The sequence below is a fragment of the Mesoplodon bidens genome (assembly GCF_964165515.1).
Source record: "Mesoplodon bidens genome assembly, chromosome: 7".
Classification (NCBI taxonomy): domain Eukaryota; kingdom Metazoa; phylum Chordata; class Mammalia; order Artiodactyla; family Ziphiidae; genus Mesoplodon; species Mesoplodon bidens.
In genome coordinates this window covers 109,818,708-109,834,974 of record NC_138164.1, presented here as the reverse complement: position 1 = coordinate 109,834,974, position 16,267 = coordinate 109,818,708, and the positions used below count along the sequence as shown (strand labels likewise).

Here is a 16,267-nt window from a genome sequence, read left to right as displayed (position 1 = left end):
TTCTGCATATGGGATCAACACCCCCAATTCTCTTGTTTGCGACCCTTTCTTCTCCTCCTGCAGAGTAAGAGCGCATGGCCTTTGTTCGAGGCCAAAGGAATCTTCCCGGAGTCCCCCACCCCAGTTTCTTTTTTTGAAGGTTATGCTCCCACAGAGCTTCTGTCTCAATTTCTGCGGGTACTAATTAACCATATGCCTGGTTACAGGCATATGAGAATGAGACTCAAGTTTGGTTTAATATCTATTTCCGCTTTTCACTGTTTAGTAAAAGGCACATAATCCTTGAATTGAATGCACAAACCCCTGTCCTCCCTTTATTACCTCATGATTTTGCCAAACACCCTAAAAACAAGTACAAATCTCTATTTTCAAAGATTTCCTTGTAGCCTTTCCCTTGTGTTTTTTTCTCTTATTTTATTGACGTTGCATATGGCCTTTTCTCAGTAGACAAGAGTGGCTTTACACATGGAGGATGCTTAACGAATGATTATCGGATAGAAGGTGCCTTATACTAGCGATTCTCCTTGCTCTAGGACTGGATTCCAGGCCAATGAATAGGTGCTTCAATTCGGAAAATCAATATACTAACTCACTGAAAATTTTCAGACCAAAGGATCCAGATAGTGCCAAGATGGATCTTAGGAAAACCCGTTTCCCTCCGAGTTAGAGAGCCGCGAAGTCGGGGCTCATTTTCAGGTCATATTACCCAACACCGAGGCCTTCGCTCAGCTCCGAGCGTTTCCTGGGAAATTCGACCAACGGGTGCGCTCTCCGTGCCATAGCCCCGCCTCTCTCGGCTGTTTTGAACTACATTTCCCAGTATGCAACGTGGAGCCGGGAGGCCGTCAGGTGAAAAAGACTCGGTTACCCAGCGAGCCCGAAGACGGCGCAGGACCCTCGGACTTCATTTCCCGTCGGCCCGCGGGGGGAGCGCCGGAAGCCCGCCCCGCCCCTCATTGTGCGGCTCGTACTAAACGGAAGGGGCCGGGAGAGGCCGCGTTCAGTCGGATCCCGGCAGCAGCTGCAGCGGCTCTTGTCTTTTCTGGCTCTCCTTGCTATCTCCTTTTCTCTTCCGGAAACATGGTGAGCGGCAGGCCACGGCGCCGGAGGGGAGGCGGCTGCGAGTCGATCATCTGCGCGCGCTAAAGGGAACGGGGGAGCGACGTCGGCATCCCCTCCCCCAGCTCCCCGGGCGGGATGAGGGTCTCGTGCTGAGGGGCGGGCGGCGCCGGGACGCGCGTGCGCGCCCGCGGGCGCCGGTGAGGGCCGGCTTGGACGTCGCTCGCGCGCCCCCTGGACTCCCTTCCCCTCCCCCACCCCGCTGTTGCGCCCGCGCGGACAAGGGCCGTGGGGGAGGGGTCCAGGGCGCGCGCCCGTCCCTCGCTGAGCAGCCGGTGTCGCGCGCCGCGGCGGGGCCGAAGAGAGTCGGTTCACGGGGGCGCGCTCGACGGGAGCACGCGGCATCCAAACCTGGCCCGGGGGCGGTGAAGGAAAAGCGCGCGAGCGGTCTCGGCGCGCGCGCCCCACCCAGGGGCTGTTCCTGTCTCCGCGTCACCCTCCCTCTCTGGCGGGTCTGTCTCGAGAGCAGGTGGCAGGGATGCTCGCAAGGGGCGGGGGCGGCGCGGCTAGCGGGGATGCGGGGCTGTCCGGGTCCGGGCGCAGGCGCCTGGGATTAGAGACTTGCACCGCGCAGCACAGAGTGGACAGCGCGGAGATCACGGCCGTGCTCGGGAGCTAGCGAGCCCACAAGGCGAGCTGGGTTCGCAGAGTACACCCGGCGGAGGCTGGAACGGCGCTGTCGGCCGGCGCGTGCGCACACGGTCAGGCCTGGCTGCTGGGCCCGAAGCCGTGGACCAGCGGGGCTGTCGGCTTTCCCGGATGGGGCCTGAGGGTGGGGCCGAGTTTAGGGAAGTGACCCAGGCGGGCACCGCCCGGATACCACCCCGTCCCCTGTGTTCGGCCCGAGGGCTGTGAGAGCCGAAGGTTGGGTAATTTGTCCAGGCCCGCAGCGCAGGGGGCCGGTAAGCTTGTCGGTAAGGTCGCTTCCTTAGGGTTGAGGCCCTGGAGGTGCTGCTTCCTCTAGGTACGGGTTTTTTTCGGGGAGGGGGCTGAGTCTAGCCGATCTCCTTTCCCCGCCTACTCCGGAAGCGGCTCAATCACGTGGCCGGCTTCCTCTGCAGTTCCGGGAGCGGGGGCAGATTTCACCGTGGACAGTCTCACTCCCATTCCTGGCTAGGGTGGCCCCCAACACGACCCAGAATAGAAGTTTAAAGAGCTCTTATGGACCGTGGGCCCTTGAGTTTGGGCTGCTAACTTCTACCAGCGACCTTTGGGGCCTGCATTTTTTTCCGGAGAACAGGGAGTTGTCGGGTAGGGCCGTAATTAGGGATTTGTTGTTCCTGCTTTGGTTTAGGAAGACTCCAGCAGAGAAAGGGATACCTTGTGTGATAACTGCGTTGAACAGTTCTGATGGGCTTGCTAGAACTGTTGAGCACCGTTGGTGACCCCTCTAGCGTTGTGGGTCCTGGTTCTCTCAGAGATGATTATGACCTGGTTGTTTGGGTCCCCTTCTACTCTCTGTGAAGTTCTGAGTCAGCACTATGCAAAAGCTGAGACTGAGTACCGTGCGTCTGTAGGTTCTTTTAATTCTGGGCTCACATCTTGGCCAAGACTGCTTTTCACAGGTTTTTAATCTAGCCTGCAGGATGTTGGGGTGGGGAGGAATGGTGTTGAATTATGTGATCAGAGGTCTCTTCTATGGCGGCTTTTCTGGGGTTATGTCACATCTGATCCTTTGACAGTGACTTGGGTGGGAAAATAGTGATACTTGTCTTGGGAAGGGGATTAATGATCTCTTGGGGCTGAGGACTATATTTGTTGACATCTAGACAGATTTCCTAAGAAAGCAAAGGAGGGACTTAAGGGCACGTCCCAGAAACTTGTTCCTTATGAGGTGCGTGTGGCTCGTCCTCTAGGCCTCTGGCGTGGCTGTCTCTGATGGGGTCATCAAAGTGTTCAACGACATGAAGGTGCGTAAGTCGTCGACACCGGAGGAGGTGAAGAAGCGCAAGAAGGCGGTGCTCTTCTGCCTGAGCGAAGACAAGAAGAACATCATCCTGGAGGAGGGCAAGGAGATCCTGGTGGGTGACGTGGGCCAGACTGTGGACGACCCCTACGCCACCTTTGTCAAGATGCTGCCAGACAAGGACTGCCGCTACGCCCTCTACGACGCAACCTATGAGACCAAGGAGAGCAAGAAGGAGGACCTGGTGTTCATCTTCTGGTGAGCTGCTCGTGCAGGCACCTTTTCCTGTCACCTGCCGTAGCTCTGCCCCGCCCCCCTTTCCCAGGACAGGAAGGTCTGTGGCTCCTTGTTAACCCAGAGGTGCGCGTTTCAGGGGAGGGTGTTGTAATAAAATGCCTGTCAGTGAGGAACTTGATAAAAGCTTGAATGTTAGGGGCCAGCCCAGGGGTTTCTGGAAGTGCTGTATCGCTTCAGGGCACTTGCTAGACTTGGAGGAGGGGGCTTTGCGGCAAGTTCTCTGATTCTGTTTCCCTCCAGGGCTCCTGAGTGTGCACCCCTTAAGAGCAAAATGATCTATGCCAGCTCCAAGGACGCCATCAAGAAGAAGCTGACGGGTAAGGGCCAGCGTTGGTGGTGCCGTATGCCCTTGCATTCAGGCCTTGGCTGCAGGGTGGGGTGGACGGCATGGTGGAGGAGAGCCCTCTCTGTCTCCTATTCACTGCCTGCTGGATGTAGCCTTATCCCGCCATCTGTTCTACTGGCTCCTTCCCAGCCGCAGCGCCCCCACCCCCGCCCCAGTGCTCCCCCTCACAGACGCTCCCCCTTCTCCTCCACAGGGATCAAGCATGAATTGCAAGCAAATTGCTACGAGGAGGTCAAGGACCGCTGCACCCTGGCAGAGAAGCTGGGGGGCAGCGCCGTCATCTCTCTGGAGGGCAAGCCTTTGTGAGCCCCCTCCAGCCCCCTGCCTGGAGCATCTGGCAGCCCCAGACCTGCCCGTGGGGGTTGCAGGCTGCCCCCTTCCTGCCAGACCGGAGGGGCTGGGGGGATCCCAGCAGGGGGAGGGCAGTCCCTTCACCCCAGTTGCCAAACAGCCCCCCCACCCCCTGGACCTTCCTCCTCCTCCCTCCATCCCTGACGGTTCTGGCCTTCCCAAACCGCTTTTGATCTTTTGATTCCTCTTGGGTTGAAACAGACCAAGTTCCCCCCAGGAACCCCTGTTTGGGGGGGACCTGTATTTTTTTTAACGACACCCCAGTTCCCCCCTTGTTCCTCCCTTTTCCCATGCTGCCAACTTCTAACCACAATAGTGACTCTGTGCTTGTCTGTTTAGTTCTGTGTATAAATGGAATGTTGTGGAGATGACCCCTCCCTGCGCCGCCTGGTTCCCCTCCCCCTTGCCCCTGGTCACAGCCACTTATGGAAGCAGGACCAGTAAGGGACCCTCAATTAAAAACAAAAAAACAAAAAAAAACCACAACAATAAAAAGGCTCACTAATGGGATGTTTGTTTTGAGGTTGGGGCCCAGGGGACCTTGGTGCGGGGGTGGGTAGCCCAGGAGAATGAGCAGCATCTCTTCCCTAAACCTTCCTCCAGCCAGCCCCACACACCCTCATTTGGCCCCAGTGACTAGCTGAGCCTCCTTTCTGACAGTTCCCTCTATATCCTGTTGTCATAGTTGGCACCAACCTGGCTGTTTGGAAGGTAGCTGAGCCAGGGTGTGTCTGCTACTGGCTGCAGGGGTTCCTTGAATAGAGGAGCTTAATCCCTGAACTGGTTTCTTCTGTTGCCTTGACCCAGGTGGGCAGCAGGACAGTGAGGCCCATTCTCTGATTCCCTGTGCAGTCTTGCCCAGATGCAGGCCCCGAGACTGCAAGTCACTGGTTGCTTCCTGAGCTTTTTCTCCACCTTCAGTATTTGGTCTCTGCTCTGCCCTCTCTCCTGGATGGCTGACTCATTTATGAGGGCTGGGTCCAGTGGCTGCTGTGAGTCAGAAGCCAGGTTGAGTCTTTGGCCTGCAGATGTGGCTGAGATCTGAGGCGGGGCCAGCCAGGTGGAGTCCAGGACTTCAGACCCAGGTGTCTTGGGCTCCATCTTCCTGTGTTTAACCAAGAGGGTGTTGGCTGGAGCCCCACACTTCTTGCTGGCATTGCTGTGGGCTCTTTCCAGCCTATGCTTTGGGTTTTCACCTGCCCCGCAGGTAAAGGTGGAAGTATTGCCCTAGGGGTGGTGGTGATGGAGGATTTATACCCTGCCCGCCCCCCCCAATCAACTTAAAAAAGCCGCCTGGAGTTAACTGGTTCCTTAGTTCCTTGGAGCTTGCCAGTATCTGGTAGGGAGGCAGGGAGGAGTAGTTCCATTTTACTGGTTAGGAAATGGGGGTAGAGGATTTATAATTCCTCTTATGTGTGGTCTGCCAGGGTTGATGGGGGTGGTGGCACGCCTTGAAGACTGCTCCTGGATTCCAAGTTCTGGGTCTTGTACCTTCCCACAGAGAGCACTATTGGAACTCTGAAAAGTGGCTGAAGACACTGCAGGGGTGTCCCCCCCATGTCCCCCCAGGATCTGGTCTCTACCATGGTGCCCCGATAGAGGATGTACTTGGTGGGCTCTCCAAATGGGAAGTCAGGACAGGCAAGCCTCCTTGCTACAGAATCAGGCTTTTTATTTGTGAACAAGCTGGAGACAAATGAACTCTGGGGCCAGAGGTGGGTTGAAGCTGCCCCATAGCCTCTGGGGAGGGAGGTCAGGGCCCCTGGGTTTCCCCAGGTTAAGGCTCTGCATACCTGTGGCCAAGTGTGGTGCCCATGCTGCCCTATCTTTCAGGGCCTGGCACCTTGGGGTAGGGGTAGGCCTTGCCCCGAGAAGTCACGGGGCATGGTGAGTGGCTCCTGGGGTGGGGAAGGAGGCATCTTATCAGAGTGGGAGGTGTGGGGGGGGGGGACTCTGGTGGCTCTAAGGTTCCCCTTTGAGAGTGACAAGGGTGTTCCGGAGAAGCAGGGTGCTGGCCTGCAGAAGAGAGATTCTTGATGGCTCCCATCTGCTGCTACCCCCTCTGTTACCCCACCTTGGATAGCTCCTCTGTCCCCATCCCTGTCCTCAGCAATAACAGCCACCATTTATTGAGGCCTCACTACCAATGACAGAAGGGAATGGTCCTGATCCAAGATGGGGAACTGTGGCCCTGAACAGCTGGGGCTGCTCCTGGCAGCCTGACCTCCCCACCCAGCTCCACCGCGCCCCCCATGCACCAAGACACTTGATAAGAGCCTAGAGGCCCAGGGGTGGGAGGCCAGGAAAGCAGCAAGAAGGCTCGGTGAGGCTGGGGGGCTCACCTTAGCGTGCTTGAGCTCCAGCTCCGCCAACTCGATGAGGTTCTTGCGGAAGGAGGAGACGCGACGGCATCTGAAGTCCACGAGCTCTGGAGGAGAGAGGAGTGGGCACTGCGGCAGAGTCAGCAGTGCAGCGGCAGGGCCTCCAGGGCCGTGGCGCTTACCCTGCTTGGCTGAGTCGGAGAGGCGTTCAAAGCGCTGGCAGCACAGCTGCTGGTGGCTCTCGGCGCTCCGCACCTCCCGGTTCCTGGTGCGCGCCTTGTCCAGTGCCTTATTGGCGTTCTCATAGTCCGCCAGCGCCCGCAGCCGCCGGTACAGCAGGTCCTGGGGCCGGCAGGGGCACAGGATCCCTGGCCCACGGCCCTTGCCTGCCTGCCCGCCCTCCCTGGTGGCTCCAGCCCTGAGGTCTGCTCTGGGGCCACCTCTCACCTTGGCTGCCTGTGAGTCGCGCACGTAGTACCTCAGCATGTCCGACAGCTTCAGGTCCTCGTCAGAAGCCACTCGGCCCTCCAGTTTCTGAATCAGGAAAGTGGAGGCTGGTGGGGGGGTGCAGCTAAGGACTGGGGGTGCTGCTGTTTATCTAAATACCAAGTAGGGTCACTTGATACCCATGCTATGTCAAGCCCGGAGGTTCAGGGGAGCAGGCCAGGGAAGGCTTCACAGAGGAGGTGTCATCTGATCTGGATCTTGGGGGTCGAGTAGGGCTTAGACAACAGCCAAAGGCTTTGCAGGTGTGCAAGCCTGCTATGTTTTCAGGGAACCATAAGTTCAGTGGGGCACTTGGGCAGCAGTGGGCCAGATCACAACAGGCTTAAGATGCAAGCTAGGGACTTTGGGCTTTGTGTCTTGGGTAGTTTCTAGGATGGATGGGGTCACTGAAGGGCCCTAAGCAGGGAAGAGATGGGGTCCAACGGACATTTTAGGAATACTGGCACACTCCAGTGACTTTCTTGGAGAGGAGTTCAGGAAGAGCGTGTCTGGGGCAGGCTGCTGGCAGCACAGAACAGTCTGCCAGAGGCACATGGCACATCCTTGTAAGTGCCTCGCCAAGCCCACTTCCCACCTCCTCCCCCATCACCACACACCCACACTTGAGGCTGGATCCCTGTCTCCACTCCATCTCTTATTAAACTAGTCTGCAGAGTGAGTCCAGGGCCTCACTGAGCCCAAGTTATCACTGAACATTCCAAAATGACCCTGGAGCTTTCCCCTCTCCCAGGACACTCTCTTCCCTGCAAAGGATCACTGGGTGGCCTTTCGACACGGAGGCAGTACTCACCCTTAATCGTTCGAAGAGCTCTGCCAATTTGAGGAAGCTCCTAGGAGGCAGTGGGGAGGAGTTAGGGCAGGGGCCTTAGGGGTTGCTTAAAGCTTCCCTGCCCTTAGGTCCCCCTTGGGGAACCCTCCCTCTCTTTCTCTCCCAAAGCCCAAGAGGAGCTTCTGCATCTCCCACTAGAGCTGATGGTAGGCTTCCACGGAGTGACCCCTCATGGACAGACACAGTATTACAGGCAAAGAAAGAGGGCAGAGGGGCAAGAGGGAGTCCTCACGTCTTTAGCTGGTTGACTTCCTGTGTTCCCAGACTGCTCAGTGCAGCTGAGATAGGGATATAATCATCTGCCACGCCTGTTGGGGAAGAGCCGTCTATCAGAGCCCCTTGGTCTGCACGTCAAGCCCCACCCCTGGTGTTTGTGGCCATGGACAGACACAAGGCATTCCTGCTCTCTCCTCTCCCCTGGGAAGTAGGGCCACTGGGGAGAATCCAGGGCCCCTGGGGCCCTGCGTACACTTGTGAGAGTGCATGACTCGGTCTGCCCGAAGGCAAGCGTCCCGGATGCGGGTGTGGTACTCCAGCAGGAAGGTCCTCTCATGCTCGAAGAAGTCATCCACCTCCTAAGGGAGCCAGACAGGACCCACTCACACCGAGTCACCAGGAGCAGCAGCGCAGCCTTGGGCTCCCGGGCGTGGCACAATCTCCCTCTAGGCAGGGCCCCATCAGTGGCTTCCCTCCCACAGGGACCCAGGGTCTCAATCCTTGCTGGGGACTTGAGGCCCTGGGTTGAATCCAGAGAGGGGGCTCCCCAAGTCACCTTGAGCCCTGACATGCCAGTGATGAGGGCTTCATCTGCAGACTTCACAATATTCCTCAGAAACCCCCCAAGGAGCTCCTTCCTGTTCTTTCCTCGGACACTCAGCTGAGGCACACATGGGGAGGGTGCGACGTCAGGGTGGGCATTTGCACCTCCCACCCCGGGCATATACCACTCGCCGAGCTGATGAGACAGAGGCCTGAGCCCACTTAGAGCCTTGCCCCCCACCCCCAGGGGGGACCCCAGCTCTGTGGCCCAGCTCACATCCTGGCTGTATTCCAAAAAGACAAAGAAGTTGTGGTCTCGACGCAGGGTGGGGTGGGCCGCCAGGCGCTGCAGAAAGACTTCATGCATCGCAACTGTCTTCTTAAAGATGGCCAGATACTCCCTGCAGAGGACGGCAGGCAGCTCGCGGGCCCTCCCTGGCTCCTTCCCCACTCCTGCCCCCTTCCCCCTCAGCAGCCCTGGAGCGAGGAGCAGGGTCCTAAACACCCACAGGGGACAGTCAGGGGAGAAACCCTGGGGCTTTGTCACAGACAGGAAGGGGAGGCGGCACTCACGCTTCCAGCTCCTCCTTCATTTTGGCAAATTCTTCCCGCGTGATAGAGCTGTCTCCCTCGCCCAACTTCTGCAGTTTTTCCCTTGAAGCCTCAAAGTCTGGCCTTGGAGGGGCTGGGGGGATCTGCTCCAAGGAGGGACAGAGCTGGAAGTCCTCTCGTCATTGAGAAGGCCGTCACCCGCACCCCGAAGCCGGGCCCAGCCTCCCGGCCTCCCCCAGGTGCCCAGGCAGGCCCCTCCTCACAATGAGACCGGCGTACTCGGCGTTTTCCACGTAGGCATTGTGTAGCCAGATGAACTCCTCGTGATGTCGCACGACTGAGAACTCGGGCCGGGCGAAGTGAGGGACGCAGCTCTGGAAGCCGGGGAGCCTAGCTGAGGTGTCTTCCCTCCCCTGCCCAAACCCTACACCCACCAAGCTTCGTGGGCACCCACTTCTGGGCCTCCCCAATCCCACATCCCAGGGGAGGCCCAAGTTGGGGCTCACGCGTCCATGACTACCCTCAGGAGGGTGGGCAGGGGATGGTAGGACTTGGGGCCTTAGGCAGGCAAAGGCTGTACGAGACTAGACAGGATGCCCTCTTTCTCAGAGGGCCAGGGGCCAAGAGCCAGGCTGAGGAGCGGTGCCCAGAGGCTTCGCGGACATCTGCGCGCCGGGCTCCTGAAGCAGGCATCTGAACCCCCCCTGCTCCGGCGTAGCCTCACCTTGGTTTGAACAGTGAATTTCACCTTGTCCCGCTCGCTGACGGCATCAGAGATCTCCACCTGTAAGGAGCTGTCTCCCTGCAGGTCCGCGGACATGGAGGAGGGCTGTGGGGGAAGGGAGGTCCCTGACATGACTGACAACGGCCCCCCCGCCCATCCTCGCCGCAGGCTTCTGGTCCTCCTGCAGAGACCACCTCAGCAGCATTACTTCCACCACGCCCTGGGGTCGCCGGCTGTTCCCCCCCCACCTCCCGAGGGATCCTGATAAGTCACTGCTCAGGGATTCACAATGACACTTTCCCACCCTGCCATCCTCTGAAGTAGGCAGAACTCTCCCTGTTTTATAGGCCTGGAAGCTGCGACCACCAGAGAGGTGAAATAACTTGGCGGAGATCACACAGGTGCAAAGTGGCAGGGCCAGATTTGAACAGAGTTTCTCGGTTCCAAACCCCATGCACTTCCTCAGTTACCTGCCCACCCCTTCTCAGCTGGTTACCTCAGGTACCTTTCACCAGGTGTAAAGTGAGCTGGATAAGACGGTCCCACCCCTTTTGAGGGGCTCCTGAGACCATTCCATTCACTACGTTTGGTGCCAAGAGGCACTGACTTGGAGGCCAAGCACTTGTACTTTTTCTCTAAGTGAAAAGATCCCTGAGGCACCAAGTTACTAGTTCATTCTTACACTGAGCTATCTCAACAAGCATTTAGTGAACACCTGCTATGTCCACACCATTGTGCCAAGAGGTACTAGGGAGAGAGGTAGAGGCTCAGAAGCCACTCTCCCTTCAAGTACTACTCACCAGTGTATAAACTGACACCTGCCCACCTCTCACACCCAGAGGCCTCCCTCTCTCTTCTCACAGGCTCTAGCACTTATTTGGGACACTGTGGGACCACTCTTAGACTTCTAGCACCATAGATTAATTTTACCTGGCCTTGAGCCTCGTATCAATGCAGTTACACAGTATATACTATTTTGTGTCCATGTTCTTTAGTGAGACCCATCTATGTCATTGAGTGCAGTGTTTCCTTATCATTGCTGTGTAGTGTTCCATCATATGACCGTATCGTAGTTTATCCATTCTACTGTTGGTGGTCATTTGGATTATTTCAAGTTTGGGGCTATTATGAATAAAGCTGCCATGAACATTCTTGCATATATCTTTTGAGGGACCTAAGTACTCATTTCTGTTGGGAATGAGAATGGCTTTGTCGAGAATGGCTTCGTCAGAGGGTAGGCATGTGTTTAAAACGCTTTCATAAATACTGCCAAACAGTTTTCCAAGGTGACTGTACTAATTCACACTCCCTCCAGCATTGAATGAAAGTTCCAGTTGCACCACATCCTTGCCAATACTTAGAACTGTTAGTCCTTTTAATTTTAGCCTTACTGGTGGAGGTACAGTAATACTGCATTGTGGGGACTTCCCTGGTGGTCCAGTGGTTAAGACTCCATGCTCCCAATGCAAGGCGCCCGGGTTCAATCCCTGGTTGGGGAACTAGATCCCGCATGCCACAACTAAAAGATCCCACATGCTGCAACTAAAGAAAAAAGATCCCACATGCCACAACAAAGATCCTGCACACGGCAACGAAGATCCCACGTGCCACAACTAAGACCAGAGCCACCAAATAAATAAATACATCTTTAAAAAAAAATAGTGCATAGTGGCTTTAACTTGTATTCCCTGGTGAGAAATGATATTGAACACCATTTCATGTACCTATTAGACATTCAGATATCTTCTTTTGTAAAGTGCCTATTCAAGTCTTTTGCTCCTCCCTGCCACCTTTTAAAAATCAGATCATCTTTCTCTTACTGATTTGTAGGAACTCTTTAAATATCCTAGAGACAAGCCCTTTGTCAGTTATATGTTTTGCCAATATCTCCTACTCTATGGGTTGCCTTTTCACTCTCTTAATGGCTTATAATTTTACAAGCTCAACATATCAATCTTTTCTTTTGTGGTTTGTGTACTCTTGAAGAAGCACTCCTACCCCAAGGTCATGAAGATATTCTCCTATTTTTTTCTTCTAGAAATTAACAGTTTTAGGTCTATGATCCATTTAATTCATTTTGTATGCAGTGTAAGGTATGGGTTGTGATTCATTTTTGCCCTATAAATAGCCAGTGATTTTACCACTATTTGTTTAAAAACACTATTTTTTCACTATTGATTTGTTTTGGTAGAAAATCAATTGACCTCATAAGTGTGATCAGTTCTGTATTCTCTATTCTGTTCCACTGATCTATATATCTATACTTTTGATAATATCACACTCTCTCGATTACTGTAGTTGACAGGCAACGTTGAAATCAGGTAGAATTAACTTTGTTCTTTTTCAAGATCATTTGGCTATTGTAGGTCCTTTGCATTTCCAAATAAATTTTAGAATCAGCTTGTTAATTTCTACCCCCAAAGAACTTTCTGGGATTTGATTGAAATTACACTGAATCTATAGATCAAATTGAGAAGCACAGATGTTTTTACAATACTGAATCTTCCAATCCATGAACATGGAATATCTTTCCAATGATTTAGGTCTTCTTTAATTTTTCTCAGTAATTTTATATATATATATAAATTTATTTATTTGTTTATTTTTTGCGGCATTGTGTCTTGGTTGCTGTGTGCGGTTTTCCTCTGGTTGTGGCGAGCGGGGGCTACTCTTCGTTGCGGTGCGCAGGCCTCAGTAGTTGTAGTTCGTGGACTCTACAGTGCAGGCTCAGTAGTTGTGGCACACGGGCTTAGCTGCTCTGTGGCACATGTAATTTTTTATTTTGCATATTTTGAAACTGTTATTAGGTGCATAAAATTGAGGAGTGTTTTCCTGTTGAATTGACTCTTTAATCATTATACAATGTTCCTCTTTATTTTTAGTAATACTTCTTTCTTGTCTTCCAGTCTGAAATTGATAAAGCCACACCAGCTTTCTTTTGGTTAGTGTGTTCATAGTGTACATATTTCATCAGTTTTTCAATATTTCTGTGTCCTTAAAAAGTATGTCACTTTTAACAGAATTGGGGTTTTTTTTTTTTTGCGTTACATGGGCCTCTCACTGTTGTGGCCTCTCCCATTGCGGAGCACAGGCTCCGGACGCGCAGGATCAGTGGCCATGGCTCATGGGCCTAGCTGCTCCGCGGCATGTGGTATCTTCCCGGACCGGGGCACGAACCCATGTCCCCCGCATCGGCAAATGGACTCTCAACCACTGTGCCACCAGGGAAGCCCCAGAATTGTTTCTTAAAAATCAAATGTGAAGATTTTTAAAAAATAAACTTATTTATTTATTTATTCATTTATTTATGGCTGTGTTAGGTCTTTGTTGCTGCACGCAGGCTTTCTCTAGTTGCGGTGAGTGGGGGCTACTCTTCGTTGCTGTGTGCGGGCTTCTCATTGTCGTGGTTTCTCTTGTTGCGGAGCACAGGCTCTAGGCGCGCAGGTTTCAGTATTTGTGGCACTTGGGCTCTGTACTTGTGGCTTGCGGGTTCTAGAGCGCAGGATCAGTAGTCGTGGTACACAGGCTTAGTTGCTCCACGGCATGTGGGATCCTCCCGGATCAGGGCTCGAACTTGTGTCTCCTGCATTGGCAGGCATATTCTTAACCACTGCACCACCAGGGAAGCCCAGATGTTTGTTTTTTAACTGTAGTTTTTGTTCCATTCATCATTATTGTAATTACTGATATAGTAGGCTATAAACCTGCCATCTTACTTTTTGTTTTCTCTTCATGTCATCTGTTTTTTGCTCCTTTATTCTTTCTTTCTTTTTTTTAAAATTAATTTTTATTGGAGTATAGTTGCTTTATTCTTTCTTTCTTGATTTCTGTTAGATTAGTCAAGTATATTATGTTATTTCATTTTCTCTGTTATATTTTTACTTACATATTCATTTATTACTCTTTTCATTTCTCTGTATTTATAGGAGAATTTTGAAGAAGGCAATGATTACTCTGGAGGACATGGTCTAATAACAGATTTTCGAAGAGTCTGGCATCTACAAAGGTTAGGGGTGCACCCATCAGTTTGACAGCCCAGTATATCCTCAGAACACATAGCATCCACTATTACTGGTAACAGTAATAGTAATATAATAGCTAACACTTATATTTGCTTTACCTATATGCCAGGCATTGCTCTAAGCATTTTATATATATTAACTAACTTTTTTAAAGATTTTTTTTGATGTGGACCATTTTGAAAGTCTTTATTGCTTCTGCTTTATGTTTTGGTTTTTTGACCACAACGCATGTGGGATCTTAGCTCCCCCACCAGGGATCAAACCTGCACCCCCTGCATTGGAAGGCAAAGTCTTAACCACTGGACCATCAGGGAAGTCCCTGTGTTAACTAATTTAACCATGAATATGAACATAGATAAACACTGAAATAGATGCTTTCTGTTCCATACTTTGGTCTCTCACCCCTCTCACTTCTTCAAATTCCACTGATCCCCATTCCTCACTTCTTGGCTTCTCCGACACCCCCATGGCAGGCTCTTCCTCTCTCCAACTGCCCCCCACCCCCAAAATCTGGTTCATTGGTGCAACAGGCCCCCAAGTCCCCTGTCTCCTTCCTGCTTGGTAACTTCTTGAGGGAGATGGTACTTCAAAGATGGACCACAGCTGCTCCATCCTTATCCTCAGTCACAGCCCACTAGGCACATTCCTCCTACCCCTAAAAGTGTGCACCTCTGTATGCCCCACCCCTAACCATCCTTGGCACAAGGATGCTCAGAAACTATTTGTTGAATGAAGTCAAGAGGAAAGAATGAATGGTCTCATGATTACATGAACATAGATACACAAGTGAAGCCATTAGTGCTGAACAGTATTCCCCCACCTTGGGAAAGGAGGAGGGTACTCCAGCCCCTTCTCAATCCCTAACATCTTTCCTTCTTCTTCCCCATCAGACCAGCATGAGTCGGTCCTGGGGAGGGGATGAGTAAGAGCGACGGGTCCTTTTCCATCTGTCGGGGCCACGGTAAACCCTGCCTCCTTTCCTCACCAGCCCCCATGCTGATGCCACAGAAGCGCCCCACCCCCTTGCTCAGGTCTCGCCTTTCTCTACCTCATGCGTGGGCACGAACACACACACACACACACACACACACACACACACACACACACCATTCCCTGATTGTGCATCACTGGGTATCATGGAGTGAGGTGAAGGTTGGGAGGGTGTTTGCATCTTTTCTGTACCTTGCTCTCCTTCCCAGCCTCTAGATGCACCTCCATCACTCTCGTTCTCGACTACAGCACACAAGAATCCCGCGGCGGGTCACTGCCCGCGCGCTCCCGTGGGTTGGTCCCCGGTAAATCGCCCCAAGGAACGGACCCAGTGGGGATCCTATCAGCTGACTGAGGCACTCTCCCCTCCCTGCCAAGGAGTCACCTGGAGCCGGGCGTGGTTCCACGCCGTTCCCTCGCAGCCGCGCCTTTTGATTGGGTAGCAGGTTTACCGTGCGGGACGCCATTGGCTGCAACGCCTGTCGTTCCTTGCCGGGCCCCAGCTTTTAAGGGGCAGCGCGGAACTGAGAGGGCCGGGAACAGCCGACAGCGTGGGGGATGGAATCGTGGGGTTAGGGGGGGGCTCTAGGATCGCAGAGGTCTAGTGTCGCGTCAGCCCACGCCCCAGGCTGGCTGACTCCCGCCCGCCGCCCCTCTGGGCCGCGCCTTCTAAAGGCCTGGCGCGGCCTGCGCGTGCGCACTACCCTAGTCTCGCGCCCTCCAGGCGGTGGGCGGGGCGGCAGGCCAGAGGGCTGGGTGGGAGGGTGGGGTGGGTGCGGGGAATGGGGAGCCGGCCCTGGGTGGCGGACTAGGGACAAGGACAAGGGCTAATGTCTTTGGAGAAAGGGGTTCCGTTTGGACATCCGCTCTGGGACAAGAGGGAGTGGCTGGGTAAGCCGCAAAAGGTGGCGAGGGGGCGCGACAGGGCCCGCGGCCAGGGCGCCCGAGGCCAGGCGCGGACCCGCGGGCGGTCGCAACTGGAGCCTGGAAGTAGAGGGGCGCAGACTATGCGAGAAAAATTGTGGATGCCCTGGAACGGGCTCATCGTGATCGGGAAGAGAATGGAGCTCCTGGGTAGAAACACGCAAAAGCCTAGGATGTGGGACCCGAAGCTTGAGTCTGAGGACCGGAGACTAGAAGATGTGGAAAAGGCAGTCTTGAGAGGAAAGTCAGGCCGGAGTCAGGAAAGGATGGATGTAAAACGAGTGCGCAGTGTAGCAAGTGTATTACAGGCTTCCGCGGGTTTGCGGAAAGACAACTCCAAGGAGGTGTGGGGAAAGCAAGAAGTCAGACACGAAATAGAGGCTGAATCTGAGAATGCAGGGACTACAGCGGGGTCTAGGGGGGGATCTGGGTTTAAAGAGAGGTAGAAGTTTACTGGAGTGGGAACCAGTGGAGAGGACTCGAGATCCAGAGGGTACGAACTAGGGCAGAATGCGGAGGAGCTGAGGTTAAGTGGAGAGGAGCTGAGGTTAAGTGGAGAGAAGCTGAGGTCAGGTGGAGAGAAGCTGAGGTCGAGTGGAGAGAAGCTGAGGTCAGGTGGA

The 16,267-nt window shown here is 53.9% G+C and overlaps 2 protein-coding genes and 1 long non-coding RNA gene across 10 annotated transcripts; 1 reads left to right on the top strand and 2 right to left on the bottom strand.

The window, feature by feature from the left end:
- The first annotated feature begins 945 nt into the window (after positions 1-945).
- CFL1 (cofilin 1) lies at positions 946-4,529 on the top strand. Its single transcript, XM_081238691.1, has 4 exons — positions 946-1,083; positions 2,976-3,283; positions 3,563-3,639; positions 3,862-4,529. Exons 1-4 carry the CDS (start codon positions 1,081-1,083, stop codon positions 3,972-3,974), a joined length of 501 nt encoding a protein of 166 aa, XP_081094817.1. The 5' UTR covers positions 946-1,080; the 3' UTR covers positions 3,975-4,529.
- Positions 4,211-5,367, bottom strand: LOC308619655. Its single transcript, XR_014016213.1, has 2 exons — positions 4,716-5,367; positions 4,211-4,655 (listed from the first exon to the last, which is right to left on the bottom strand). It is a non-coding gene; the product is annotated as an uncharacterized lncRNA (long non-coding RNA).
- Positions 5,368-5,624: 257 nt separating this feature from the next.
- On the bottom strand, positions 5,625-15,394 carry SNX32 (sorting nexin 32). Of its 8 annotated transcripts, none has more exons than XM_081238685.1 (13): positions 15,109-15,394; positions 9,712-9,816; positions 9,251-9,361; positions 9,009-9,151; positions 8,713-8,836; positions 8,449-8,553; positions 8,146-8,251; positions 7,909-7,984; positions 7,638-7,677; positions 6,788-6,874; positions 6,523-6,708; positions 6,362-6,447; positions 5,625-6,035 (listed from the first exon to the last, which is right to left on the bottom strand). In XM_081238685.1, the coding sequence occupies exons 2-13, from the start codon at positions 9,805-9,807 to the stop codon at positions 5,849-5,851; spliced, it is 1,347 nt and encodes a 448-aa protein (XP_081094811.1). In that variant the 5' UTR covers positions 9,808-9,816; positions 15,109-15,394; the 3' UTR covers positions 5,625-5,848. The 8 variants fall into 8 exon arrangements, with proteins under 8 accessions (XP_081094811.1, XP_081094809.1, XP_081094810.1 ...); XM_081238683.1 differs by lacking the exon at positions 15,109-15,394 and adding an exon at positions 14,916-15,100; XM_081238684.1 differs by lacking the exon at positions 15,109-15,394 and adding an exon at positions 14,916-15,100 and having other exon boundaries at positions 9,009-9,130.
- Positions 15,395-16,267: the final 873 nt, after the last annotated feature.